Source organism: Microcaecilia unicolor, chromosome 9 (assembly GCF_901765095.1).
Source record: "Microcaecilia unicolor chromosome 9, aMicUni1.1, whole genome shotgun sequence".
In the NCBI taxonomy this organism is placed as follows: Eukaryota; Metazoa; Chordata; class Amphibia; order Gymnophiona; family Siphonopidae; genus Microcaecilia; species Microcaecilia unicolor.
In genome coordinates this window covers 32,389,338-32,410,948 of record NC_044039.1, presented here as the reverse complement: position 1 = coordinate 32,410,948, position 21,611 = coordinate 32,389,338, and the positions used below count along the sequence as shown (strand labels likewise).

Here is a 21,611-nt window from a genome sequence, read left to right as displayed (position 1 = left end):
CATTGTGTCTGTTCCTATGTCTTCGTTTGTTTTGGAACTTGCAGGTCTGTTTTGTGGGACCATATTAAGGGCTAGGTTAACTAAGCGGTGTTGTGGGTGTGTTAGCGTTTTTAACGTGCGTAAATTGTGTACGTGCGTTAAACGCTAACGTGCCCATATAAATGTATAGGGCAATTGGGTTTCCATATCATCAAGCTGATCAATCCATAGACTGGTGGGTTGTGTCCATCTACCAGCAGGTGGAGATAGAGAGCAAACTTTTGCCTCCCTATATGTGGTCATGTGCTGCCGGAAACTCCTCAGTATGTTCTCTATCTCAGCAGGTGGTGGTCACACACAGCAGCAGCTCTGGCTAGGCCTCCAAGCCTAATCCTTAGGTTTTGTTGAGGCCTGGGGTTGAGGGCTCTTTTGAGCAAGTGCAAACCTGGTGGTGCCAGGTCCCTCCTTTTCTCCCCCCTCCCGCTGGCTCCGTTAAAAAAAAAAAAAAAAAAAAATTTTAAACGTCTTTAAAGGCGTTTAATTCGACGTTTCTTTAAACGTTCATTGCAGCTACTCACTGGGACACCAGTTCGTTACAGCTCGGAGCGGCAAGCAGGTAATTTTACCTTTTTATAGCGGGCAGGGGGTTCCCCGATTCTTCTCCTCGTGGCAATGGCGTCGGAGGGCGAGGGCGCAAAGGGTCGCTCCCCGGATCGCTGGAGCGCTTCTAGAGGGGATGCGGGGGTTTTACAACCTGATTCGCCCTTGATGGGTGATAGTTTAGTGACCGATGAATGTCCCGGTCGTTCCTCCGGCGTGGCGGTTTTTTCCCACCATAAACGCCCATCCCCCGCTCCTCGCCTCCGCCATCTTGGCCGGCCACGCGGCTCGGACGGCTTCTTCGGGGCCGCCCTTGAGGTTGGAGACATTAATGCCATGAACGCCCTTAATTTGGGCGACGGCACAAAAGCGGCTAAAGTTAAGCGCCGTTCTTCCCGCGCGGCTCCTTCACGGAGTTTCGCGCCGGACGCCATTTTGGATGCGCAGCATGTCTCTCCCCCGCTATTGCGAGCGCCGGTTGAGAGTGCGTCTAGGGCTGTTGCCCAGGCTGCGGAAGTGCACAGTCTGGGGGGTTTCTCCCCCGAGTTTGTTTTGCTGCTGCATCAGGCTTTCCTCATGCAAAACGCTGCCCCTGCTCCCTCTTCGGATAAAGAGGTTGAGGTTCCCAGAGGTAAACGCCCTCGGGTTGATTTCCAGGCCTTGGAGGACTTTTGTCTCCTCCGATGTAGATGAGGGCAGCGTGTCTGAGGTCTCCCAACGATCCTTTGCGGATTCCTTGGAGGAGATAGATCCCCGCTCGGATGGAGCGGATGACCCCTCTGCAGCGCGGCTTTTTAGCCCAGAGGATTTGCCCAACCTGTTGTTACAGGCCATGGACACTTTGAAGATTTCCTCTCCGGAGGACGTCTCTCCCTCAGCCCCTGTTGGCTCTGCCATTATGCTGGGGACGAAGCGCCCGCCTAGAACCTTCCACGTGCATGATGCCATGCACACCTTAATTGCGGCTCAATGGGATGTCCCGGAATCGAGCCTTAAAGTGGCTAGGGCTATGTCCCGCCTCTATCCTTTGGCTGTGAGTGAACGTGAGGCCTATCTGTGGCCTACCGTGGATTCTTTAATCACTGCGGTGACTAAGAAAACGGCGTTGCCGGTGGAAGGTGGCACGGCCCTAAAGGACGCCCAAGACAGAAGATTGAAGGCGGCCTTAAGGTCGTCCTTTGAGGCAGCTGCTTTAAGTTTGCAGGCCTCAGTTTGCGGCTCCTATGTGGCCAGGGCGTGCCGGACTATGGTGCAGCGGGCTTCCCCCTCGGATCATTCCTTGAGGGCTGATTGGCCGGCCCTGGAATCGGGCTTAGCCTATTTGGCAGACTTGCTGTATGATGTCTGGAGAGCCTCAGCTAAAGGGCATGGCTCAGACAGTCTCTGCGCGGCGGTGGCTTTGGCTGAAACATTGGTCTGCTGACCACGCCTTTAAATCCCGCCTGGCTAGATTGCCTTTTAAAGGCAAGCTGCTCTTTGGGGTCGAGCTGGACAAAATCGTGACCGATCTCGGCACGTCTAAGGGCAAGAAATTACCAGAGGTCAGGGCTCGGGTTAGTACTCGTCCCGATACCTCCAGAGGACGGTTGCAGGAAGCCCATCGGTACCGCCCGGGCAAGTCGGGTTCCTCTGCCCCCTCTTCCTTCAAGAGGAATTTCTCCCCCAAGCAGCATTCCTTTCGCAGAGACCGCCGTCCCGGAGGTGCTCCCTCCGGTCCTCCCCCAGGGTCTCGTACCCAATGACGGGGCCTTGGTCCACGCCCCAGTGCAGATTGGAGGACGGCTGTCCTCGTTTCTGGGCGAGTGGACCACTATAACTTCAGACGCGTGGGTGCTGGAAGTCATCAGAGACGGCTTCAAGCTAGAGTTCTGCCAACCCTTAAGAGACGGGTTTGTACTCTCTCCCTGCAAGTCTCCGGTCAAGCTGTGGTAGTGCAGCAGACCTTGGACAACCTGATCCGCCTGGGTGCGGTCGTTCCGGTGCCAAAAAATCAGATTGGCAAGGGACGTTACTCCATTTACTTTGTGGTTCCAAAGAAAGGAGGTTCTGTCCGGCCTATCCTCGACCTCAAAGGGGTCAATCGGGCCTGGAAAGTGAGGCACTTTCGCATGGAGACTCTCCGCTCTGTTATAGCGGCAGTGAAGGCAGGAGAGTTCTTGGCTTCCTTGGACATCAAGGAAGCGTACCTGCATATTCCCATCTGGCCTCCTCTCCAACGCTTTCTGCGTTTTACAGTTCAGAGCCCTCCCTTTCGGGTTGGCTACTGCTCCGCGGACCTTTTCCAAAGTAATGGGGGTCATAGCGGCCTTCCTGCTAAAGGAAGGAGTACAAGTCCATCCTTATCTGGACGACTGGTTGATCCGAGCCCCCTCTTATGCAGAGTGCGGCAAAGCTATGGACCGGGTAGTTGCTCTTTTGAGCTCCCTGGGATGGATCATCAACTGGAAGAAGAGCCAGCTGCGCCCGACTCAGTCCCTGGTGTATCTGGGAGCTCGATTCGACACCCAAGTGGGCAGAGTGTTCCTGCCAGACAATCGGATTGTCAAGCTTCAGGCTCAGGTGGACTAGTTCCTAGTAGCCTCTCCTATTCGGGCTTGGGACTACGTGCAGCTGTTGGACTCTATGACGGCCACGATGGAAGTAGTGCCCTGGGCCAGGGCTCATATGAGACCACTACAGCTATCTCTGCTGCTGCGCTGGACTCCGATGTCGGAGGATTATGCTGTGCGCCTTCCCGTGGACCCAGCAGTGCGCAAGGCGCTGAGCTGGTGGACGCAGACAGACAAGTTGTCTGCAGGATTGCCTCTGGTGACCCCGGAGTGGATTGTCGTCACGACAGACGCCTCTTTGATGGGCTGGGGAGCCCACTGCTTGGGAAGGACAGCGCAGGGGCTCTAGTCTCCTGCAGAGGCAAGTGGTCTATTAACCTCCTGGAACTCAGAGCCATTCGGTTGGTGTTATTGGAGTTCATCCCGGTACTGGTGTTGAAGCCTGTACGGGTCCTGTCGGACAATGCCACGGCTGTGGCCTATATCAACCGCCAGGGAGGTACCAAGAGCGCCCCTCTAGCCAGGAGGCTATGAGTCTTTGCCAGTGGGCGGAAGCGAACCTGGAGCAGCTTTCAGCGGCCCACATTGCCGGAGTCATGAATGTCAAGGCGGACTTTCTCAGTCGCCATACCTTGGAGCCCGGAGAGTGGCAACTATCTGCTCAGGCGTTCTTGGACATCACGAAGCGCTGGGGCCAGCCGAGCCTAGATCTGATGGCGTCATCGGCCAATGGCCAAGTGCCGCGCTTTTTCAGCAGAGGACGGGACCCTCGATCCCTGGGAGTAGATGCTCTTCTCCAACAGTGGCCGACACAAGAGCTCCTCTATGTGTTCCCGCCCTGGCCCATGTTGGGCAGGGTGCTAGACCGGGTGGCAAAGCATCCCGGCAGGGTAATCCTGGTGGGTCCGGATTGGCCCAGACGTCCCTGGTATGCGGACTTGTTCAGGCTCTCAGTCGACGATCCTCTGCGGCTGTCAGTGGAGCAGGGCCTGTTACATCAGGGTCCCGTGGTGATGGAGTATCCCTCTCCCTTTGGTCTTACGGCCTGGCTATTGAGCGGCAGCGTCTGAGGAAGAAGGGCTTCTCAGACAAGGTCATCGCCACTATGCTGAGAGCGAGGAAGCGCTCTACTTCTACTGCTTACGCCAGGGTTTGGCGTATCTTTGCAGCATGGTGTGAAGCAGGCTCACTTTCTCCCTTCACTGCTCCAATTTCTTCAGTGTTGGCGTTCCTGCAAGAAGGTCTGGAGAAAGGCTTGTCGCTCAGTTCCCTTAAAGTCCAGGTAGCGGCTCTGGCTTGCTTCAGGGGCCGCCTGAAGGGTGCTTCCCTGGCTTCGCAGCCAGATGTGGTGCGCTTTCTCAAGGGAGTTAATCACCTGCGCCCTCCTCTGCACTCAGTGGTGCCTGCGTGGAATCTCAACCTGGTGCTAAGAGCATTGCAGAAGCCGCCTTTGGAACCCTTGTCGAGGGCATCTCTGAAAGACCTGACGTTGAAAGCAGTCTTTTTGGTGGCTATCACTTCAGCCAGAAGAGTTTCCGAGCTCCAGGCGCTCTCATGTCGAGAGCCTTTTCTGCAGTTCACTGAGGCAGGAGTGACTATTCGCACAGTGCCTGCCTTCCTGCCCAAGATTGGTTCTCGCTTCCATGTGAATCAGCAGCTCTGTCTCCCTTCCTTTCGTAGGGAGGACTACCCAGAGGAGTACTCCGCTCTTGAATATCTGGATGTGAGACGAGTCATCATCAGATACTTGGAAGTGACCAATGATTTCCGGAAATCGGATCATCGGTTTGTCCTGTTTGCAGGTCCTCGTAAGGGTCTGCAGGCTGCTAAGCCTACAGTGGCAAGATGGGTCAAGGAAGCCATTGCAGCGGCTTATGTGGCCGCGGGGAAGGTGCCGCCTATCCAGCTGAAGGCTCACTCCACGAGAGCTCAGGCGGCCTCGATGGCAGAGGCCGGATCCGTCTCCTTGGAAGAGATATGCAAGGCGGCAACGTGGGCTTCGGCTCATACATTCTCCAAGCATTACCGTTTGACTGTGGCTGCACGGGCGGAGGCCCGGTTTGGAGCTTCAGTGTTGAGGTCAGGGATTTCTATGTCCCGCCCTGGGTGAGTACTGCTTCGGTACATCCCACCAGTCTATGGATTGATCAGCTTGATGATATGGAAGGTAAAATTATGTATAATCATACCTGATAATTTTCTTTCCATTAATCATAGCTGATCAATCCATAGCCCCTCCCAGATATCTGTACTGTTTATATTCTGGTTGAATTTTAGGTTCAAGTTTAGCCTTCAGTTACTTCAGGAGGACTTCATGTTCAAGTTCTTCTTTCACTTGGATTCTTCAAGAGTTGAGACGAGTTTGTGTTACAGTGAGCTGCTGCATTCCTCTCCCCTCCGTTTTACGGGGCTGGATTGAGACATAAATTCTGCCGGCACTCCCTCCCGCTTCGTGCGGCTGTAGGGCAGCTTTGTACCCCTCCCGCTTCGGCGGTGTTAGGGTCAGTCAGCTCCTCCCGCGGTTGCGGTTGCAGGATAAGCCAGATCCCCCCGCATCGGCGGGTGTGGTGTCCCTCCCCCGCTCCGCGGGGATGAGCTGGACGGATTCCCCTCCCCCACTTGTGTGGGGATGAGCTGGGTTAATTCCCCTCCCCCGTTTCGGCGGTGGTGAGCTGGGCAGAGTGTCCCTTCGTGGGTGTAATTCTCTAAGTGCTGAGTCCTGCGGATGGAGCTTTGATATCGACATACTGAGGAGTTTCCGGCAGCACATGACCACATATAGGGAGGCAAAAGTTTGCTCTCTATCTCCACCTGCTGGTAGATGGACACAACCCACCAGTCTATGGATTGATCAGCTATGATTAATGGAAAGAAAATTATCAGGTATGATTATACATAATTTTACCTTAACGTACCTTAAATTTACAGGCGCGTTAAAAATGCTAACGCACCTTAGTAAACATACCCCTAAATTTTGATAAATTGCAAAGGGAGCACAGTGACAAAGTACCCCAACTAACCCATTCTTCCTTCAGAGTGTCATCTTAATTCTTTGTGTATGCGCATTTTATAAAATAGGCTCTTATAACAGTAGCACACAAATGGTCTCACTTGAAACTCAATACCAGTGGCGTACCAAGGATGGGGCGGTGGGGGCAGTCTGCCCCGGGTGTCAGCAGGTAGGGGGGTGCTCCGCTGGCATTGCAGTCCCCAGCTGCCTACCAGCTCCAGCAAATCGCCTCGTCACGTTGGGCCTTCCCTCACTGTGTCCCGCTCTCGGAGCTGGTAGGCATGTGAGGACGGTCGGGGGGGGGGGGGGGTGCAGATGGGAGAAGACTTGGTCGGGGGGGGGGGGCGGAGAAGGGGCCTGGAGCTGGAACTGGGGTTTGAGAAGGGGGCAGGAGAATGGGGCCATGCCTGGGGCAGGTGGGAGAATGGGTCTGGGGCTGAAAGTACTGGAACTGGGGGCTGAAAAGGGGCAGGGGCTGAAATTGGGGGGACTGGGGGCTGAAAAGGAGACAGGGAGAAGTGGCTGGGGCTGAAGCTCGGGACTGGTGGGAGAAAAGGGCTGGGGCTGAAACTGGGGACTGATGAGATAGTGGGGCTGAAGGGGGGGCAGGTGGGAGATGTGGGCTGGGGCTGGAGCTAGGGGCAGGTGGGATAATGGGGCTGGAACTGGGGGCAGAGAGAGAGAGAGCGAGAAGGGACAGATCCTGGATGGAAGGGGGAGCGAGAGGGAGGGCAGACCCTGGATGGAAGGGTGAGTAAGAGGGAGGACAGACCCTGGATGGATGGGAGAGGGAGGGCAAATGGTGGATTGAAGGAGCAGAGAGAAAGGGCAGACAGTGGATGGAAGAGGGAGGGAGAGAGGGCAGACGGGCATATGGTGGCTGGAAGGGGCAGAGATAGAAGGCAGATGTGGATGGAAGTGGAGAGAGAGGGCATGTGTGGATGGATGGAAGGGAGAGAGAGAGAGAGGGCAGACACTGGATGGAAGGAGCAGGGAGAGAGGGCAGACACTGGATGGCAGAGAGAGCGAAGACAGATGCTGGATGGAAGGAAGACAGTGAAAAGAAGATGAGGAAAGCAGAAACCAGAGACACATGAACCTTTTCAACCACAAATCATTTTGTAATAGTTCTCTACCGGAGTTGGCGAACGCCTTACTGTATGTACCATGTAAGCCACATTGAGCCTGCAAATATGTGGGAAAATGTGGGATACAAATGTAACAAATATTTTTTTTTTTTTTTTTTTTGCTTTAGGATAAAGTAGTATTGTAGCTGTGTTAATAAATGTTTATAAATAGAACATGTAAATAAGGTAATCTTTTTATTGGACTAATTTTAATACATTTTGACTAACTTTCGGAGAACTAAACCCCCTTCCTCAGGTCAGGATAGGATACTGTAACAGCACTATACTGTATTGACCTGAAGAAGGAGGTTTGGCCTCTGAAAGCTAAATGTATTAGTCCAATAAAATGGTATTTCATTTTTTATATTTGTTTTATTTCTATTTGTTAATTTCTAAAGTGGTGATTGGTATTTGTTAGTTTTTTCAAATTTACATCTGCTGTCTTTATATTTTGCACAGTACTAGGGGACAGTTTCTGTTTCTGTGGTGTTGCATTGTATGCAGAGTCTGGCATTGGGGGTTCAGTTTAATTTTTGTCTAAATAGAAAGTTTATGATTACTTATTCTATATTGGATTAGGGTGTATCTGTGTTTGTGAAAAAGACATGGCTTTCAGTTGGCATTGACTGTGCAGGATCTACGATCTGTACTATTCTGTCTGGTTTCGTTTTACAATAGGTGAATTGATGTTCTAGTGCTCACTGTAGTGTTTAAGATGCTTTCCTTTTCCTTGTGTGACTCGTAGAAATTACTGCTTATGGTATGGTAGAATTGCTCTATAGGTCCTAAGTGTTTTGCATTCTCGGTATGCCTAGTACTGGAATTTGGAGGGGGGTGTCAACTACCCTAGGTATGCCACTGCTCTATACTTGTAATATATGGGTATTCATGTATCTCATAACTCCGCCCCTGCTCTGCCCAAACCATGCCTTTGGTAATGCCTACTTACTGTATGCATAAAAGTACATGTGCTCTTGGCAGCATGCATACTTGTATGCATAAATATACTTGGTCCTTTCTCACATGTATAACATGCTTTTTTTATCCTCCCTTCCCCCTTAAGGCCAGATTCTATATTTGGCACCAATACAAAATGCACCTTTGTGTATGCTATAAACCACACCTAAAGTTAGACACGGTTCGTAGAATACGCGTAGCGCCATCCGCATGACAAAAATTTAGGCACAGCCATTTATACCGATGAAAAGGTGATGTAAATGCCCATGCCTAACTTTAGGTTTGGAACGGGTTATTCTATAACACTGCATGTAAATTATAGGAATGCCCGCGACCCTCCCATGGCCACGCCCACTTTGAGATCCACGTGGTAGAATTTACACAGACTACTTTATAGAATATGCTTAGCGAGTAGTGCGCATAAATTCTAATTGAGTTGCACTATATAGAATTTTCAGGTTAATGTGTGCTAGATCTCAGTCGGCTGCTGTAGCTGATGGATGGATCTGGAAATAGCTCGTGCCTTTTTCAGTAGTAGTTTAAGCCAACTTACAGTTTGGTTGTACCTGAGGCAATGGAGGGTTGACTGACTTGCCCTAGATCACAAGGAGCAGTAGTGGGATTTGAATCTCTGGTTCTCAGTACACTATTCTAACTACTAGGCTACATTTGGGGTGTTCTTCATTAGCTGTCTTATATAAACTCATGTGCGGGTCTGCGTGGGTAGTATGTTCTGCAGATACAGATGGAGTTTAAGGGGTAAAAGAAGAAACAAGGTGCACATAAGGAATGCTGAATGAAGGGGTCGCACAAAGAGCTGGGTGAAGTTCCAAGCTGCCACCTATACAAATCTTGTAAGATATTTTCTCTAGAAGCTTGCTTTCCCTACACGGGTTATAGGAAGTGAAATCTTTAGAAATAGTTATGTTGTTCAGAATTATGGAAGAAAATGGGCTTGACAGGCTTTTTGCTTTCCTGGCCCTTAATATGGTTGGCACTATACACTCTTGGATGAGGAATATTTATTTATGTATTAGGATTTATTTACTACCTTTTTGAAGGAATTCACTCAAGGCAGTGTACAGAAAGCCGAACATAAGCAATAGACTTATAATAAAAGGTATGGCATATAATGCCAACACAACACACAATAAAACATTTTAATAGACAGCACAGGGTGTAAGCAAAGACGGAACATATAAGAGTAACAGGAGTAAGAAAATAAGGGGACTAATTTTAAAAGAAATTTGGTCAGAATCGGCCATCTTTACTGAAATTAGAGTGAAACAGTAAGGTATGCGGATGCTGAATATATTCAGCTTCAGATGCCTGTTAATATATATATATGCCTGTTAATGTTTTTTAATTTTCCTATAGGCAGCTTCATGTCATGGATGAAACGCATGTAATTAACCAAGTGAAAGAAGATGTATGTTATGTATCCCAAGACTTCTACAAGGACATGGAGATTGCCAAGTATGTGGAGTTTGTGACTGGTATTAAAACTCATTCCCAGTGAATATAATCTTGTACCTAAAATGTTGCAAATCTGTGTCTTTTTTTTTTTTTCTTTTTTCCTAGATTGAAGGGGGAAGAAAGTACAGTTATGATAGACTATGTTTTACCGGACTTCAGTACTATTAAGAAAGGTTTTTGTAAGGTAATTGTTTTATATTTGTGTTGTCATTTTTTCATTGGTTTTCTGTCTTTTACTTGGGTTTTTTGTTTTATTTTTGTTTTTTTACAATTGTATTTAATTTCTCTATCAGCATATTTGGACATGCACCCCCAGGAGATCTATACTTAAAACATCTAAACATCTCACAAGAGCTATTAATACATGTACAACAGAACTAATACACAAGAATTAAATGCCTCTTGGGCTACCTCACTTCTTTTTATCCCATCCTCTTTGCTCTGTTTCCCTCCTGTTTTTCATATTACTTGTAAAAGGCATCCCATAACATCAACCTAGGCAGTCTTCTGTCATAGGCTACTGCAAATATAGGACCTCATTTACTGTGTTATCGTAACTTAATGCCTGTTAAGTCACACAAGCACCATTGTTCTTAAGGGGACCTGTTAATTGTTCACTTAGGGGCCCTTTTACTAAGCTGCGTAAGCGTCTACACATGCCCAACGTGCACCAAAATGGAGTTACCGCACGGCTACCACGTGGCTCTTGTGGTAATTTCATTTTTGGCGCACATCAGATACGCGTGACCGAAAAATAATTTTTATTTTCTGCCGTTCATATTCGGACGCACACCAAGTGGCATTTGGTGCAGTGTAGGTCATTACCGTGTGAGACTTTACCACTAGGTCAATGGCTGGCGGTATGGTCTCAGACCCAAAACGGGCATGCGGCAATTTTGATTTTGCTGCACATCCATTTTCGGCAAGAATTTTAAAAAGGCCTTTTTTACAGGTTTGCTGAAAAATGATTCTGTGCGCGCACAAAACCCGCGCCTACACTACTGCAGGCCATTTTTCAGTGCACCTTAGTAAAAGGACCCCTTAAACCTGTGTTTACACATTTTAATATGTTAATGTAGCCTAATAAATGAAGGGATTAAGTCATAAGATTCTTGGGATTGGAGATAAATACTGTACTTGCATGCATTCACCTTTGAACTCTGACTTTACCCTGAGCAGGTGCTTGCCTGTGGTGACATGTGGGTCACTGCAGGTTTGTGAATTTTTTGTTTATGTGCTGTTTTCAGTGGTTGACCTTCCTTTGGCCCTAGAATTTCTAGAGAGAACAGGGAGCAGTATGTGCTAACTAAGAGAGTCTCTTGTACTATGCAAAGTTGTCATTACTGGCCTCTCAGGGTCATCCCAGTAGGCTTTATTAGTAATGCCATACCTCTTGATAGTCAAGCTAATGTCTGTTAGATAGAAATTCAGCTATGTGCCAGCTTTGTATTCCTATTTATGCTTGTAAAGAGACTTGTCTCCTTTTATTCCAGAAAAGAATGAGAGGTTCCAGAAGCAAACTTTGTTTATATGGGAATAATCAATCTGATAACTGTTTTATTGCTATAATTAAGATTATTTATACTATATTTGTTCTGTCCTAAAATCAAATTAGGAAAAACTGGGACAGCACCATAACCTTGAGGTAACAGTTGTTTTAAGAGTTTAATTTCATTCAAAAATTTGGAATTGGCAGGTTTTTGCATTTCTGTTTTACAAACTCTGTATGGATATCTTTTGTGCCGTCTGTCATTAGTGGTATATAAATGGCATCTCACTCCATTTCTCATAACTAGTGACTCTTCCATCCATAACTTGCAATAACATGCAATCAAAATCTCAGTGCTAACAGGGACTTTTATCATTTTTCTGCCTCAGTTTAATTGAATTTGAGTAATATGATCTGGGTCCCCTTTCCAAGAATATCCAAGTTATTGGTAGGATCATAGTCCAGTTTCAACTAGAAGGGTAGATTGATGTATTGTATAAAGTTATCATCTAAGTCTACTCTAGTGACCTGATACTAAAAATGTGTATGGAAGCATGTGAAACACATGTATGCATACAGATTAAAACATCTTCAAACCATCAGTATCTGTGTTAATCAGCAGGAGTGCAAGGGTAAGTTATGTAGAATTGCTATTCAGCAACTATTAAAACCTCTGAGGTGGTGAAGATGAGTGTAATCGGTCTTAAATATGACGTTTAGCACATAATTTTGGTGTGAGCTGCTGATCATAAATCTGTGTTCCCAAAGAGCAGGTGATTAGCAACCATGCAAGGTCACAATTGACATGTTAGTGCTAAAGAAATACAATTGGTCTTTTATTCAATTAAAATATCACCATATGGAGTTTGGATTTAAATTAACTTGTGTTTTTCCATGTAGCCCAGAGAGGAGATGGTGTACAGTGGAAAATACAAGGCTGGAGAACAAATCCTTCGCTTGTCCAATGAAAGATTTGCTGTCCCTGAAATCCTTTTTCATCCTTCAGATATTGGCATTCAAGAAATGGGGATACCAGAGGCCATTGTGCATTCAATCCAGAACCTGCCTGAAGGTATAGCAGCTCTGGTTTTAAGGTGGCTGTAGCCCCTCTATATGTAAATATGCTGGAGTAGCATTTTGGCCACGTACTTGTGACCTGGCTTGGCCACTGTTGGAAACAGGATACTGGGCTAGATGGACAATTGGTCTGACCCAGTATGGCTACTTATGTTCTTATTTTTAGAAGTCTTAGGAGCTATTTACATATGTAAATGGACTAAATATAAAAATTGTGATTTTAGAAAAGGTATTACTGATGCAGCAACATGTGATAAATTAAAGGGCAGCCTGAATCATGCCTCCTTTAAAGTATATATTTGTGCTGTAGCAGAACACACATGTTTCTGTATTCTTTTGTCAGCTCAGTTTTAAAATGACTTGGATGATTTTTCTTTTCTTTTTTCTTAAAAGAAACAAATTGTGGGGTCAATGCAAAATGTGCTGTGGAATTGATACCAAAATACCTTAGCATTCTGAAAGCAATGAGCTTGCAAATTACTGCCGCATTAAAATTGTGACAGTAATCCGCAGCTCACTGCTGAATGTCACTTTTCCTGTCTCACCAAGATGGTGACGGAAGGATGACCCCCCCCCCCCCCCCCAAAAAAAAAACAAAAAAAAAAACGCTGTGAGCAAGCATGCTGCGGCATTTTGTATCTTAACTGCACAATTAGTTTTCTGCATTGGCCCCTGTAAGATTGTTTCAAGGAGTCCCAAGCACACTCCAATCAGATCCTATAGGGAAGCAATGTTTACATTGGGGAGGGGGGGAGGGACTTCTTGGGAAATTGTTTTTGAAGCTTGTACTGGTACCGGTCCTCAAAAGTACAGATTGTGATGTGCAAAGAATCATCTAAAATCTTAGTCATACGTTAATATAAAATGTTTATATTTAAATTTCAAATTGGCTATCTCAAAGGTAGGAAAAGGTTATAGTGCAGCATATTAAAAGAAAAATGAAAATTTTGCATTAATATGTCTCCACTTCTTTTTAAAGAAATGCAGCCCCATTTCCTCAAGAATATTGTTTTGACTGGGGGCAATACCCTTTTTCCTGGCTTCAGAGATCGAGTATATGCTGATGTACGACGTCTCACTCCTACAGAATATGAGGTTGCTGTTATATTACCAGAAAAGTGAGTGTTCTTTTCCAGCTTGCTTGCCAAAGTGAGAGCTTTTACTGGATACCACACAGCTCAGTGAGAATAAGTATATCGAATAATATCGAAATAGTAAAATGTATGTCAACAACATTCTACATTTACAAGGCTCAGCAAAGTTTTGGGGCAAAGTCTTAAAGAAGAAAGCACCACGTATTTGTAAGATGCCAACATGCAGGATCAACAAAATGGGTGTGGGGGCAGGGTAGGCTCTCACTTGCTGTATCTCAACTCACTGCAAGCACATCTGTCTCTGGCTTTGGAGGAAAGGTGGGCGCTCATTGCAATCTGTTCCTCCTTTAGGCTGTTTGCCACCGTCCTGATCTTTTTAAGGGGGCACCAAGACAAGCTGGTGTGGAAGCTTTTAGAACTGTACTCTGCCCAGGCTGGTCCTGAAAGCCAGCCCTATCGTATTTCGTTTAATGGAAATGAAGAGGGCCTTGTGGAGAACTGTGTGTGCTACTGATGCAGAACAGGGCAGGGTCAGGCTCAGATGGTTGCGTCCTTAAGACAGTTCTGTCTGGCTCTGAGCAGCAGGGTGTGGAACTTACGGGTGTGGTGGTGGTGGTGGTGTGGGGTATTATTTTCCCCAGACCGTCTCGCCTAACAGAGTTGCTGATCCCTGCTGTACAAGATATTATTTGGTTATAAGGTCCCTTCTCCAGGAACTAATAGTCTTGAAGATGATATGATGTGACATTAAGGTCATAGCATGAATGACCGCTGGTAGATCCTCTGTGTAACAACTTCTCATGCCAGTCTCAGTGGTGCACTTACCAGCTATGTGTATGTCCTTTCCTCAAAAATAATAATAATTTAAAAAAAAGTTCAGATTTGGTTTTGGAACAAATAGAAATGTCTCTCTCTCTTATTTATTTATTTGTGGCATTTATATCCCACATTATCCCAAAAAGTCTTGAGTTCAATGTGGCTTACAATATAGATTGAATGAATATAAATTTTTAACAAAATTAGTGTCTCTGGAATTTTGATCTCGTTAGATAACAGAGGTTTTAAATTTCTGGTCAAATATGGAGTCAAAGGAAATTGAAAAGAACAGTGGTATAGCCAGACATGTAATTATTGGTTGGCCTGAGCCCAAAGTGGGTGGGCAAAACACTTTTCCTCTACCCCTGCCCCCTCCCCTTCTGTGAGCCCCAACTTAAATTATAAATACCTGATCTGGCAGGGATCCCCAAGCCCCACCAGCTGAAAAGGTTCTCAAGTGGCCAGAACCATCCTCTATGCTTGGCAGTCAGCAGTGCCTGGCCCCACCCTGCACGTTCACAATTTTCACATGTGTGAGAAAAGTGAGTGGGGGGTGGTGCCACCAACTGTTGAGTATAGGAGTGTTCTGACCACTGGAGAAGGACCTATTCAGCTGGTGAGGCTTGGGGATTCCCACCAGATGTAGCAAGAGTGCTACAATTTTGGGCGAGTCTGAGCCCACCCATGGCTATGCCACTGAGGATGCTCCAGTTGATAAATATGTTGGCCTTCCAAACTAGTGTTTCAGTGATAAACCTAGCTTGATGGTATTGCTGAATGGCTATGTGAAAATGAGCTTTTTATTTTGTTTTCAGAGCAGGATTTGTGCGGTTATCATTTGTTTCTCTCATGGTTCTGATGATCTAGTAACATAGTTTATGATGGCAGATAAAGGTCTGCATGGTCCATCCAGTCTGTACTTGTCCCTTTGAGGTCCTCTGTCTTGCATCATGACAGTATAGTTCAACCCACAGAATAGACAGATGGTGAGCACTATGAAAAGAATTAGATATGTTGCAATCCTATATAATAATTCTCATCTCCAACGTTCTGTGCCTGGGGACCGTGGGTCCCTAGAGGTGGTCTGCTAGGCAGGCACGCACTGACGTCATGACAGCTGATTCCAAGGCAAGGGGAGGAGTATTTCCCTACTCCTCCCCCTGCCTCGGAATCATCTGTCACCCGCCGCGCTACGGCCCCCTCGACCCCCCCCTTCCGTGAACCTGTCGACCCCCCCCCGGCCCGCCGAAAACCGCCCCCCCCCCCCCGCCGCTGTTGTGGACTATCTGTGCTGATGGGGGACCCAAACCCCCGACAGCCGAAGTGCTGTTGTGCCCTTCGCGTTGCTTCCTCAATCATCTTCTCTGCAAGTTTCTCTGCGTGCATCCACAACGGCGGCGGGGGCGGCTTTCGCCAGCATGGGGGGGGGAGGTCGTCAGGGTCGCGGAAGGGGGGGTCCACGGGCCGTAACGCGGTTGGGGGGGGGGGGAGAAATTGCCTGCCTAGGGCCCGTTTCCTTGCTTCAGAAACGGGCCTTTTTTACTAGTTAGATTATAATCCTAAGTATATGGGTCTGTATACTTTTAACATGTATGTTGATCCCTTTTTTTTTTTTTTTTACTCCTTTTACTATTTTCAGCCCAATTATTTATTCCTGGGAAGGTGGAAAACTAATATCTGAAAATGATGATTTTGAAGACATGGTTGTTACCAGAGAAGAATACGAAGAAAATGGTCATGCTATATGTGAAGAAAAATTTGATATTTAAATTGGACTGAGTTTTATTGTAACAATGAGTTTCTCCTGTACTGAAAGTCAGTAGTCTGTCTTGCAGTATTGGTCTTCCAAGCTGACGGAGCAGGAAGGGGCCAGTTATTAGTGTCTTGGATGCCTCTTGTCATTGGAGTTGGTGCCTTTGTATAGTGCTACTTTTGTCATATTTTAATGACACTTATCTAAATGTTTTGTTTCTTGCTGTTTTATAAAGATGAACTGATAGTTACTTTGTTGCAGTTAAATGTGATTTTTAGTATGTTGAGTCAAAGTGGAACACAGATTATTTTGGAAAGTTTGTGACAGCTTCTCTTTTTGTCGGGAGCGCTTTCTAGTGTGGCTGAATGTAGGAAGCTAGTTCAGACTTGCCCTTCCCTATCTTTTACAATAGCTGGTAGAGACCAAGATTCTGCAACAATTTAGCTATATAATTTAGTTATTATTGAACTAAGCTCCTCGACTAAAAATGTGAGGAAATTTAAGCAATAGCACAGCTAAGAGCAAGATTTTTGCACAAACGTTTAAATCCAGCATGGGCCAATATGTATTATAGCACACATTCTTATGCAGGAGGTTCTCTATGTGTCTCCAATGCAGCTCTTCCAGACCAGATGAGCAGGAGTGTAATATTTCATGGTTTACATGAGTCAGCTCCATGTCAGTGCTGTGCACTGTTGTACAGAAGATCCCTTAGTTGCTTTAAGTCTGTCTTCTGCTCCTTGGTCTTGTGGAGGTAGCATTTGCAGGCCCCATTGAGTTGGGGTGGAGATTGCATGTGGCCAGTATGCATCACCTGCAAACAAGGACCATGATTGCAGGATTCTGGAAAGGGCCCTGATGCTTGGTCCCCAGCCCAGAATTGCCACTGCAGTGTTCAGGCTGGAGCCATAAAATCCATGTCATTAAGAATGCTCATGATATCAGAATCAGAAGCATAACTAGGTGGGTCGCTAGGGGAGTGAACGCTCCCCCAAACGTACTTTCCGACATCGCCTATTTTTCACGCGATGTCATATTTTATTTATTTTTGTTACATTTGTACCCCGCGCTTTCCCACTCATGGCAGGCTCAATGCGGCTTACATGGGGCAATGGAGGGTTAAGTGACTTGCCCAGAGTCACAAGGCATATGTAAAATAGGTGCCGTTGGCAGTCCGCTCTCCGCTCCCCCTGCCGTCTCAACCTGGCTATGCTTCTGACCAGGATCCCAGTTTTTGTGCCAGCTGATCTGGAAAACTGCTGTGTCCAAAATTAAAACAACAACAAAAAAAACTGAACACTAACAAAAGGAAATTTTGGATTTGTCTGTTAATTTCCTTTCCACATCAGTCCAGAACCCACCCATAAAGGCCATGAAAGCCACCAGTCAAGAGTTCAGTATGAAAATTCAGAAAGTTAATAAGGGGTCTAGTACTCTGCTGGTACCAGACTTCTCCACATCTCCCCAGCTAAGCATTCTCTGTGGGGGGGGGGGGGGGGGGGGGGGGGGGGGGGGGTTTGTATATTTTTGTCTAACCTCAATTTGTGTTTTTTTTTGTTTTTCTCTAACCCCAATTTTATGTTTTGAGTTAATCTATATTGTGGTGGGGTGTGTTTACTGCTGATTGTTTAAAAAAATCCTACTACTTCTGCCTCTTGGCCTTCTCTATGGCTATTTTTTTTAGATACTTCTGTCTTGCTTTGTTGTTGCTTTCTCTTCTTTACTGCGGTTTTGAGATACTGAATTATATTTGTATACTTTTTTACTGATTGCCCTTCACTACTGCTGTATGTGAGATACCTTTTAATAAACAAAGGATTAGTGATTGTTTTTAGTCCAAATTCTATACTCAGGCCCTGGACACATAACTGAGTTGTCCTAATTAGAAGAGGTGGCATTTATATTGGCTAGTTTATAGGGTAAAAATAGCTGGATTCTTAAGATATGTATATCTCTGGATTGTCCTGATTAGGTGGGTTTGAACATTTCTGGTTCATAGTTACAACTTGTTTTTAATTTATTTGGACCTGTTTTTGTAAAGATAGCCTGTAGGCTTTGAGCATATATTTTACACCTATAGTCCCTCCCACTCCTGGGCTTGTTACTCCTATATAGACAACCCAATAAATATCAGTAATCCTCAAAGTTACAATCAGGTAATCTTGCTTTATTGGTATCACTTATTACGCTGCACCTATTCATACTTATTACAATCAACCAACCAATGACTCATTCAGTGCAGTATTTAAGGTAGACTGTCTAGAGGCTTAGAGCTTGCCCCATTTGTCTCCAGCTTTCAACTATGAAAGATGGAGTCAACAAACTCAAACAAGAATTGACAGCAATTAAAGGACCTTCCAAAATTATGCAATTCCCAACCAACTTACTACCACCACTGCCAGAGCAAATAAAGCAACCCAAGAATAGATGGGTCACATTTGGCTCCGGTAGAATACCTCTGTGTCGCGAGTCATTCTCTCCCCCCCCCCCCCCCCACTCCAATACCACCACCAATCATTGCCCTTATGAAATTCTTTTGCTGCACTGGAGCATTATGATGATCAGAAAATAAGAATTGAGGTGGAGCTAGAGAGCTGATTTGTCAGCCTTTTGAGTAGTATTTTGAACTGAGTTAAAAATACTACTCAAAAGGCTGACAAATCAGCTCAAAAGCAGAAAATCCTTGTTGCTTGAGGACTTGGTTATCAGAAGCATTAACGTAGGCACACAGTCCATGGGTCCTAACAAAATGAAATGCCTTCCACAATCCTCTACTAGCAGGAACAACAATCCAATACTGACTGTAATCAGAGAAGACAGTATTTATTTATTGCATTTGTACCCCACATTTCCCCACTTATTGATAGGTTCAATGTGGCTTACATGTTCCCAGAGAGATGGTTACAGATTCCGGAGCAATTGAATACAGAGTGCTTAGTACAATTGATTAGAGATTGCGTAGTCTGCATTTACAATTTGTATGACGCGGATTGGGCGGTAAAAGGTTTGCATTGTTGTCTGATTTCGTGATTATTTAGGTTGTGTTTCGGTGGTCTGGATGTTTGTTGGTTCTGTGGGGATGAACTTTCTGAAAAGGTGGTTCTTCAGGTTTTTTGTTTTTTTTTGGACGTTTAGGTAAATGTGAGTTTCAGGTCTTTTGGTAATGAGTTCCATAGTTAGGTGCATATGAAGGAGAAACTGGAGGTGTCTGTTGATTTGTATTTCAGGCCCTTACATTGGGGAAATGAAGGCTTAGGTAAGATCTTGCTAATTTATCTGTATTTCTAAAGGATAAGTCAGTTCGGTCATGTAGCCCAGTGCTAGGCCATAGATTATTTTGTGTGCCGGAGAACAGATCTTGAAGGCTATGCGTGCTTTGATTGGTATCCAGTGTAGTTTTTTTGTAGGAGGGGTTTCACACTTTTGAATCGTGTTTTTCCGTAGATGAGCCTGACTGCAGTGTTTTATGCAGTGTGTAGTTTCTTTAAGATTTGATCTTTGCATCCTGCGTAGATTCCATTGGAGTAGTCTACATGGACTAGCACCATTGTTTGGATCATGTTGTGAAATATGTCCCTTGGGAAGTATTGTTTTATGCGTTTGAGTTTCCACATTTATGTAAAACATTTTCTTTGTAGTGGCCTTGGCTTGGTTCTCAAGTGACATGTTATGGTCTATGGTAATGCCTAGGATTTTCAGGTTGTCTGAGATTGGGAAAGGTGAGCCTAAGACATTGATGGTTGTGGGATGTTCAGTGTTGTGTTGGGATGAGAGAATGAGGCAGTGTTTTTTTTTTTTTATTATTGAGTTTTGGCTTGAATGCTGATTCCCAGGCTTCCATGGTTTTCATGCTGTTCGTGATTTTGGTGGTGATTTTGATGGGTTCTTTTTGAAGAGGATATAAATTGTGATGTCGTTCATATATAGAAATGGGTTAAGGCCTCGTTTGGATATGGATCTGGCTAGTGGGGTCATCATTAGGTTGAATAGTATAGGCGAGAGTGGTGATCCCTGTGGCACTCCGCATTCTGCTTTCCAAGGTGGGGAGATATCGGAGTTTGATTTTACTTGATAAGACCTGGTGGTCAGGAATCTTTTGATCCAAGTAAGTATTTTCCCTCCAATTCCTATCTTATCGAGGATTCTTAGTAGTAGTGAGTGGTGGTCTATCATATTAAATACGGTTGACTTGGAGTAGGAGGATGTTTTTGCCAGTTGCTATTTCCTGCTTGAATTTGGCCTGGAGTGTGACTAGTACTGTTTTTTTCATTTAACAAATAGTTAAGCTCTGGAACTCGTTGGCAGAGGATGTGGTAACAGCGGTTAGCGTATCTGGATTTAAAAAAGGGTTGGGTAAGTTCCTGGAGGAAAAATCGATAGTCTGCTATTAAGATAGACATAGGAGAAGCCTGCTTGCCCTGGGATTGGTAGCATGGAACTTAGCTATTTGGGTTTCTGGATTGGCCACTATTGGAAAACGGATACTGGGCTAGATGGACCATTAGCCTGACCCAATATGGCTGTTTTTTTATGTTATCTGGTCAAGCCTGTGCCATGTGTATGTTTATTCAAATTTGATATACATGCAGCATTTCAGCCCTCAGAAGCCATTCCAGCTGACTTTAGTTCCACGTACAGTGGTGGAAATAAGTATTTGATCCCTTGCTGATTTTGTAAGTTTGCCCACTGACAAAGACATGAGCAGCCCATAATTGAAGGGTAGGTTATTGGTAACAGTGAGAGATAGCACATCACAAATTAAATCCGGAAAATCACATTGTGGAAAGTATATGAATTTATTTGCATTCTGCAGAGGGAAATAAGTATTTGATCCCCCACCAACCAGTAAGAGATCTGGCCCCTACAGACCAGGTAGATGCTCCAAATCAACTCGTTACCTGCATGACAGACAGCTGTCGGCAATGGTCACCTGTATGAAAGACACCTGTCCACAGACTCAGTGAATCAGTCAGACTCTAACCTCTACAAAATGGCCAAGAGCAAGGAGCTGTCTAAGGATGTCAGGGACAAGATCATACACCTGCACAAGGCTGGAATGGGCTACAAAACCATCAGTAAGACGCTGGGCGAGAAGGAGACAACTGTTGGTGCCATAGTAAGAAAATGGAAGAAGTACAAAATGACTGTCAATCGACAAAGATCTGGGGCTCCACGCAAAATCTCACCTCGTGGGGTATCCTTGATCATGAGGAAGGTTAGAAATCAGCCTACAACTACAAGGGGGGAACTTGTCAATGATCTCAAGGCAGCTGGGACCACTGTCACCACGAAAACCATTGGTAACACATTACGACATAACGGATTGCAATCCTGCAGTGCCCGCAAGGTCCCCCTGCTCCGGAAGGCACATGTGACGGCCCGTCTGAAGTTTGCCAGTGAACACCTGGATGATGCCGAGAGTGATTGGGAGAAGGTGCTGTGGTCAGATGAGACAAAAATTGAGCTCTTTGGCATGAACTCAACTCGCCGTGTTTGGAGGAAGAGAAATGCTGCCTATGACCCAAAGAACACCGTCCCCACTGTCAAGCATGGAGGTGGAAATGTTATGTTTTGGGGGTGTTTCTCTGCTAAGGGCACAGGACTACTTCACCGCATCAATGGGAGAATGGATGGGGCCATGTACCGTACAATTCTGAGTGACAACCTCCTTCCCTCCGCCAGGG

General features: G+C 45.8%; 1 protein-coding gene across 1 annotated transcript in view; it reads left to right on the top strand.

Annotated features, from left to right (window-relative positions):
- ACTR6 (actin related protein 6) overlaps positions 1-17,410 on the top strand; it is a 57,055-nt gene extending 39,645 nt beyond the window's left edge. Inside the window, exons 7-11 of the mRNA XM_030215152.1 lie at positions 9,600-9,698; positions 9,804-9,882; positions 12,088-12,259; positions 13,244-13,382; positions 15,814-17,410. Of these exons, the coding sequence (XP_030071012.1) occupies positions 9,600-9,698; positions 9,804-9,882; positions 12,088-12,259; positions 13,244-13,382; positions 15,814-15,943 (619 nt within the window). The 3' untranslated portion in view covers positions 15,944-17,410. The remainder of the gene's footprint in view (positions 1-9,599; positions 9,699-9,803; positions 9,883-12,087; positions 12,260-13,243; positions 13,383-15,813) is intronic.
- The last annotated feature ends 4,201 nt before the right edge of the window (positions 17,411-21,611 follow it).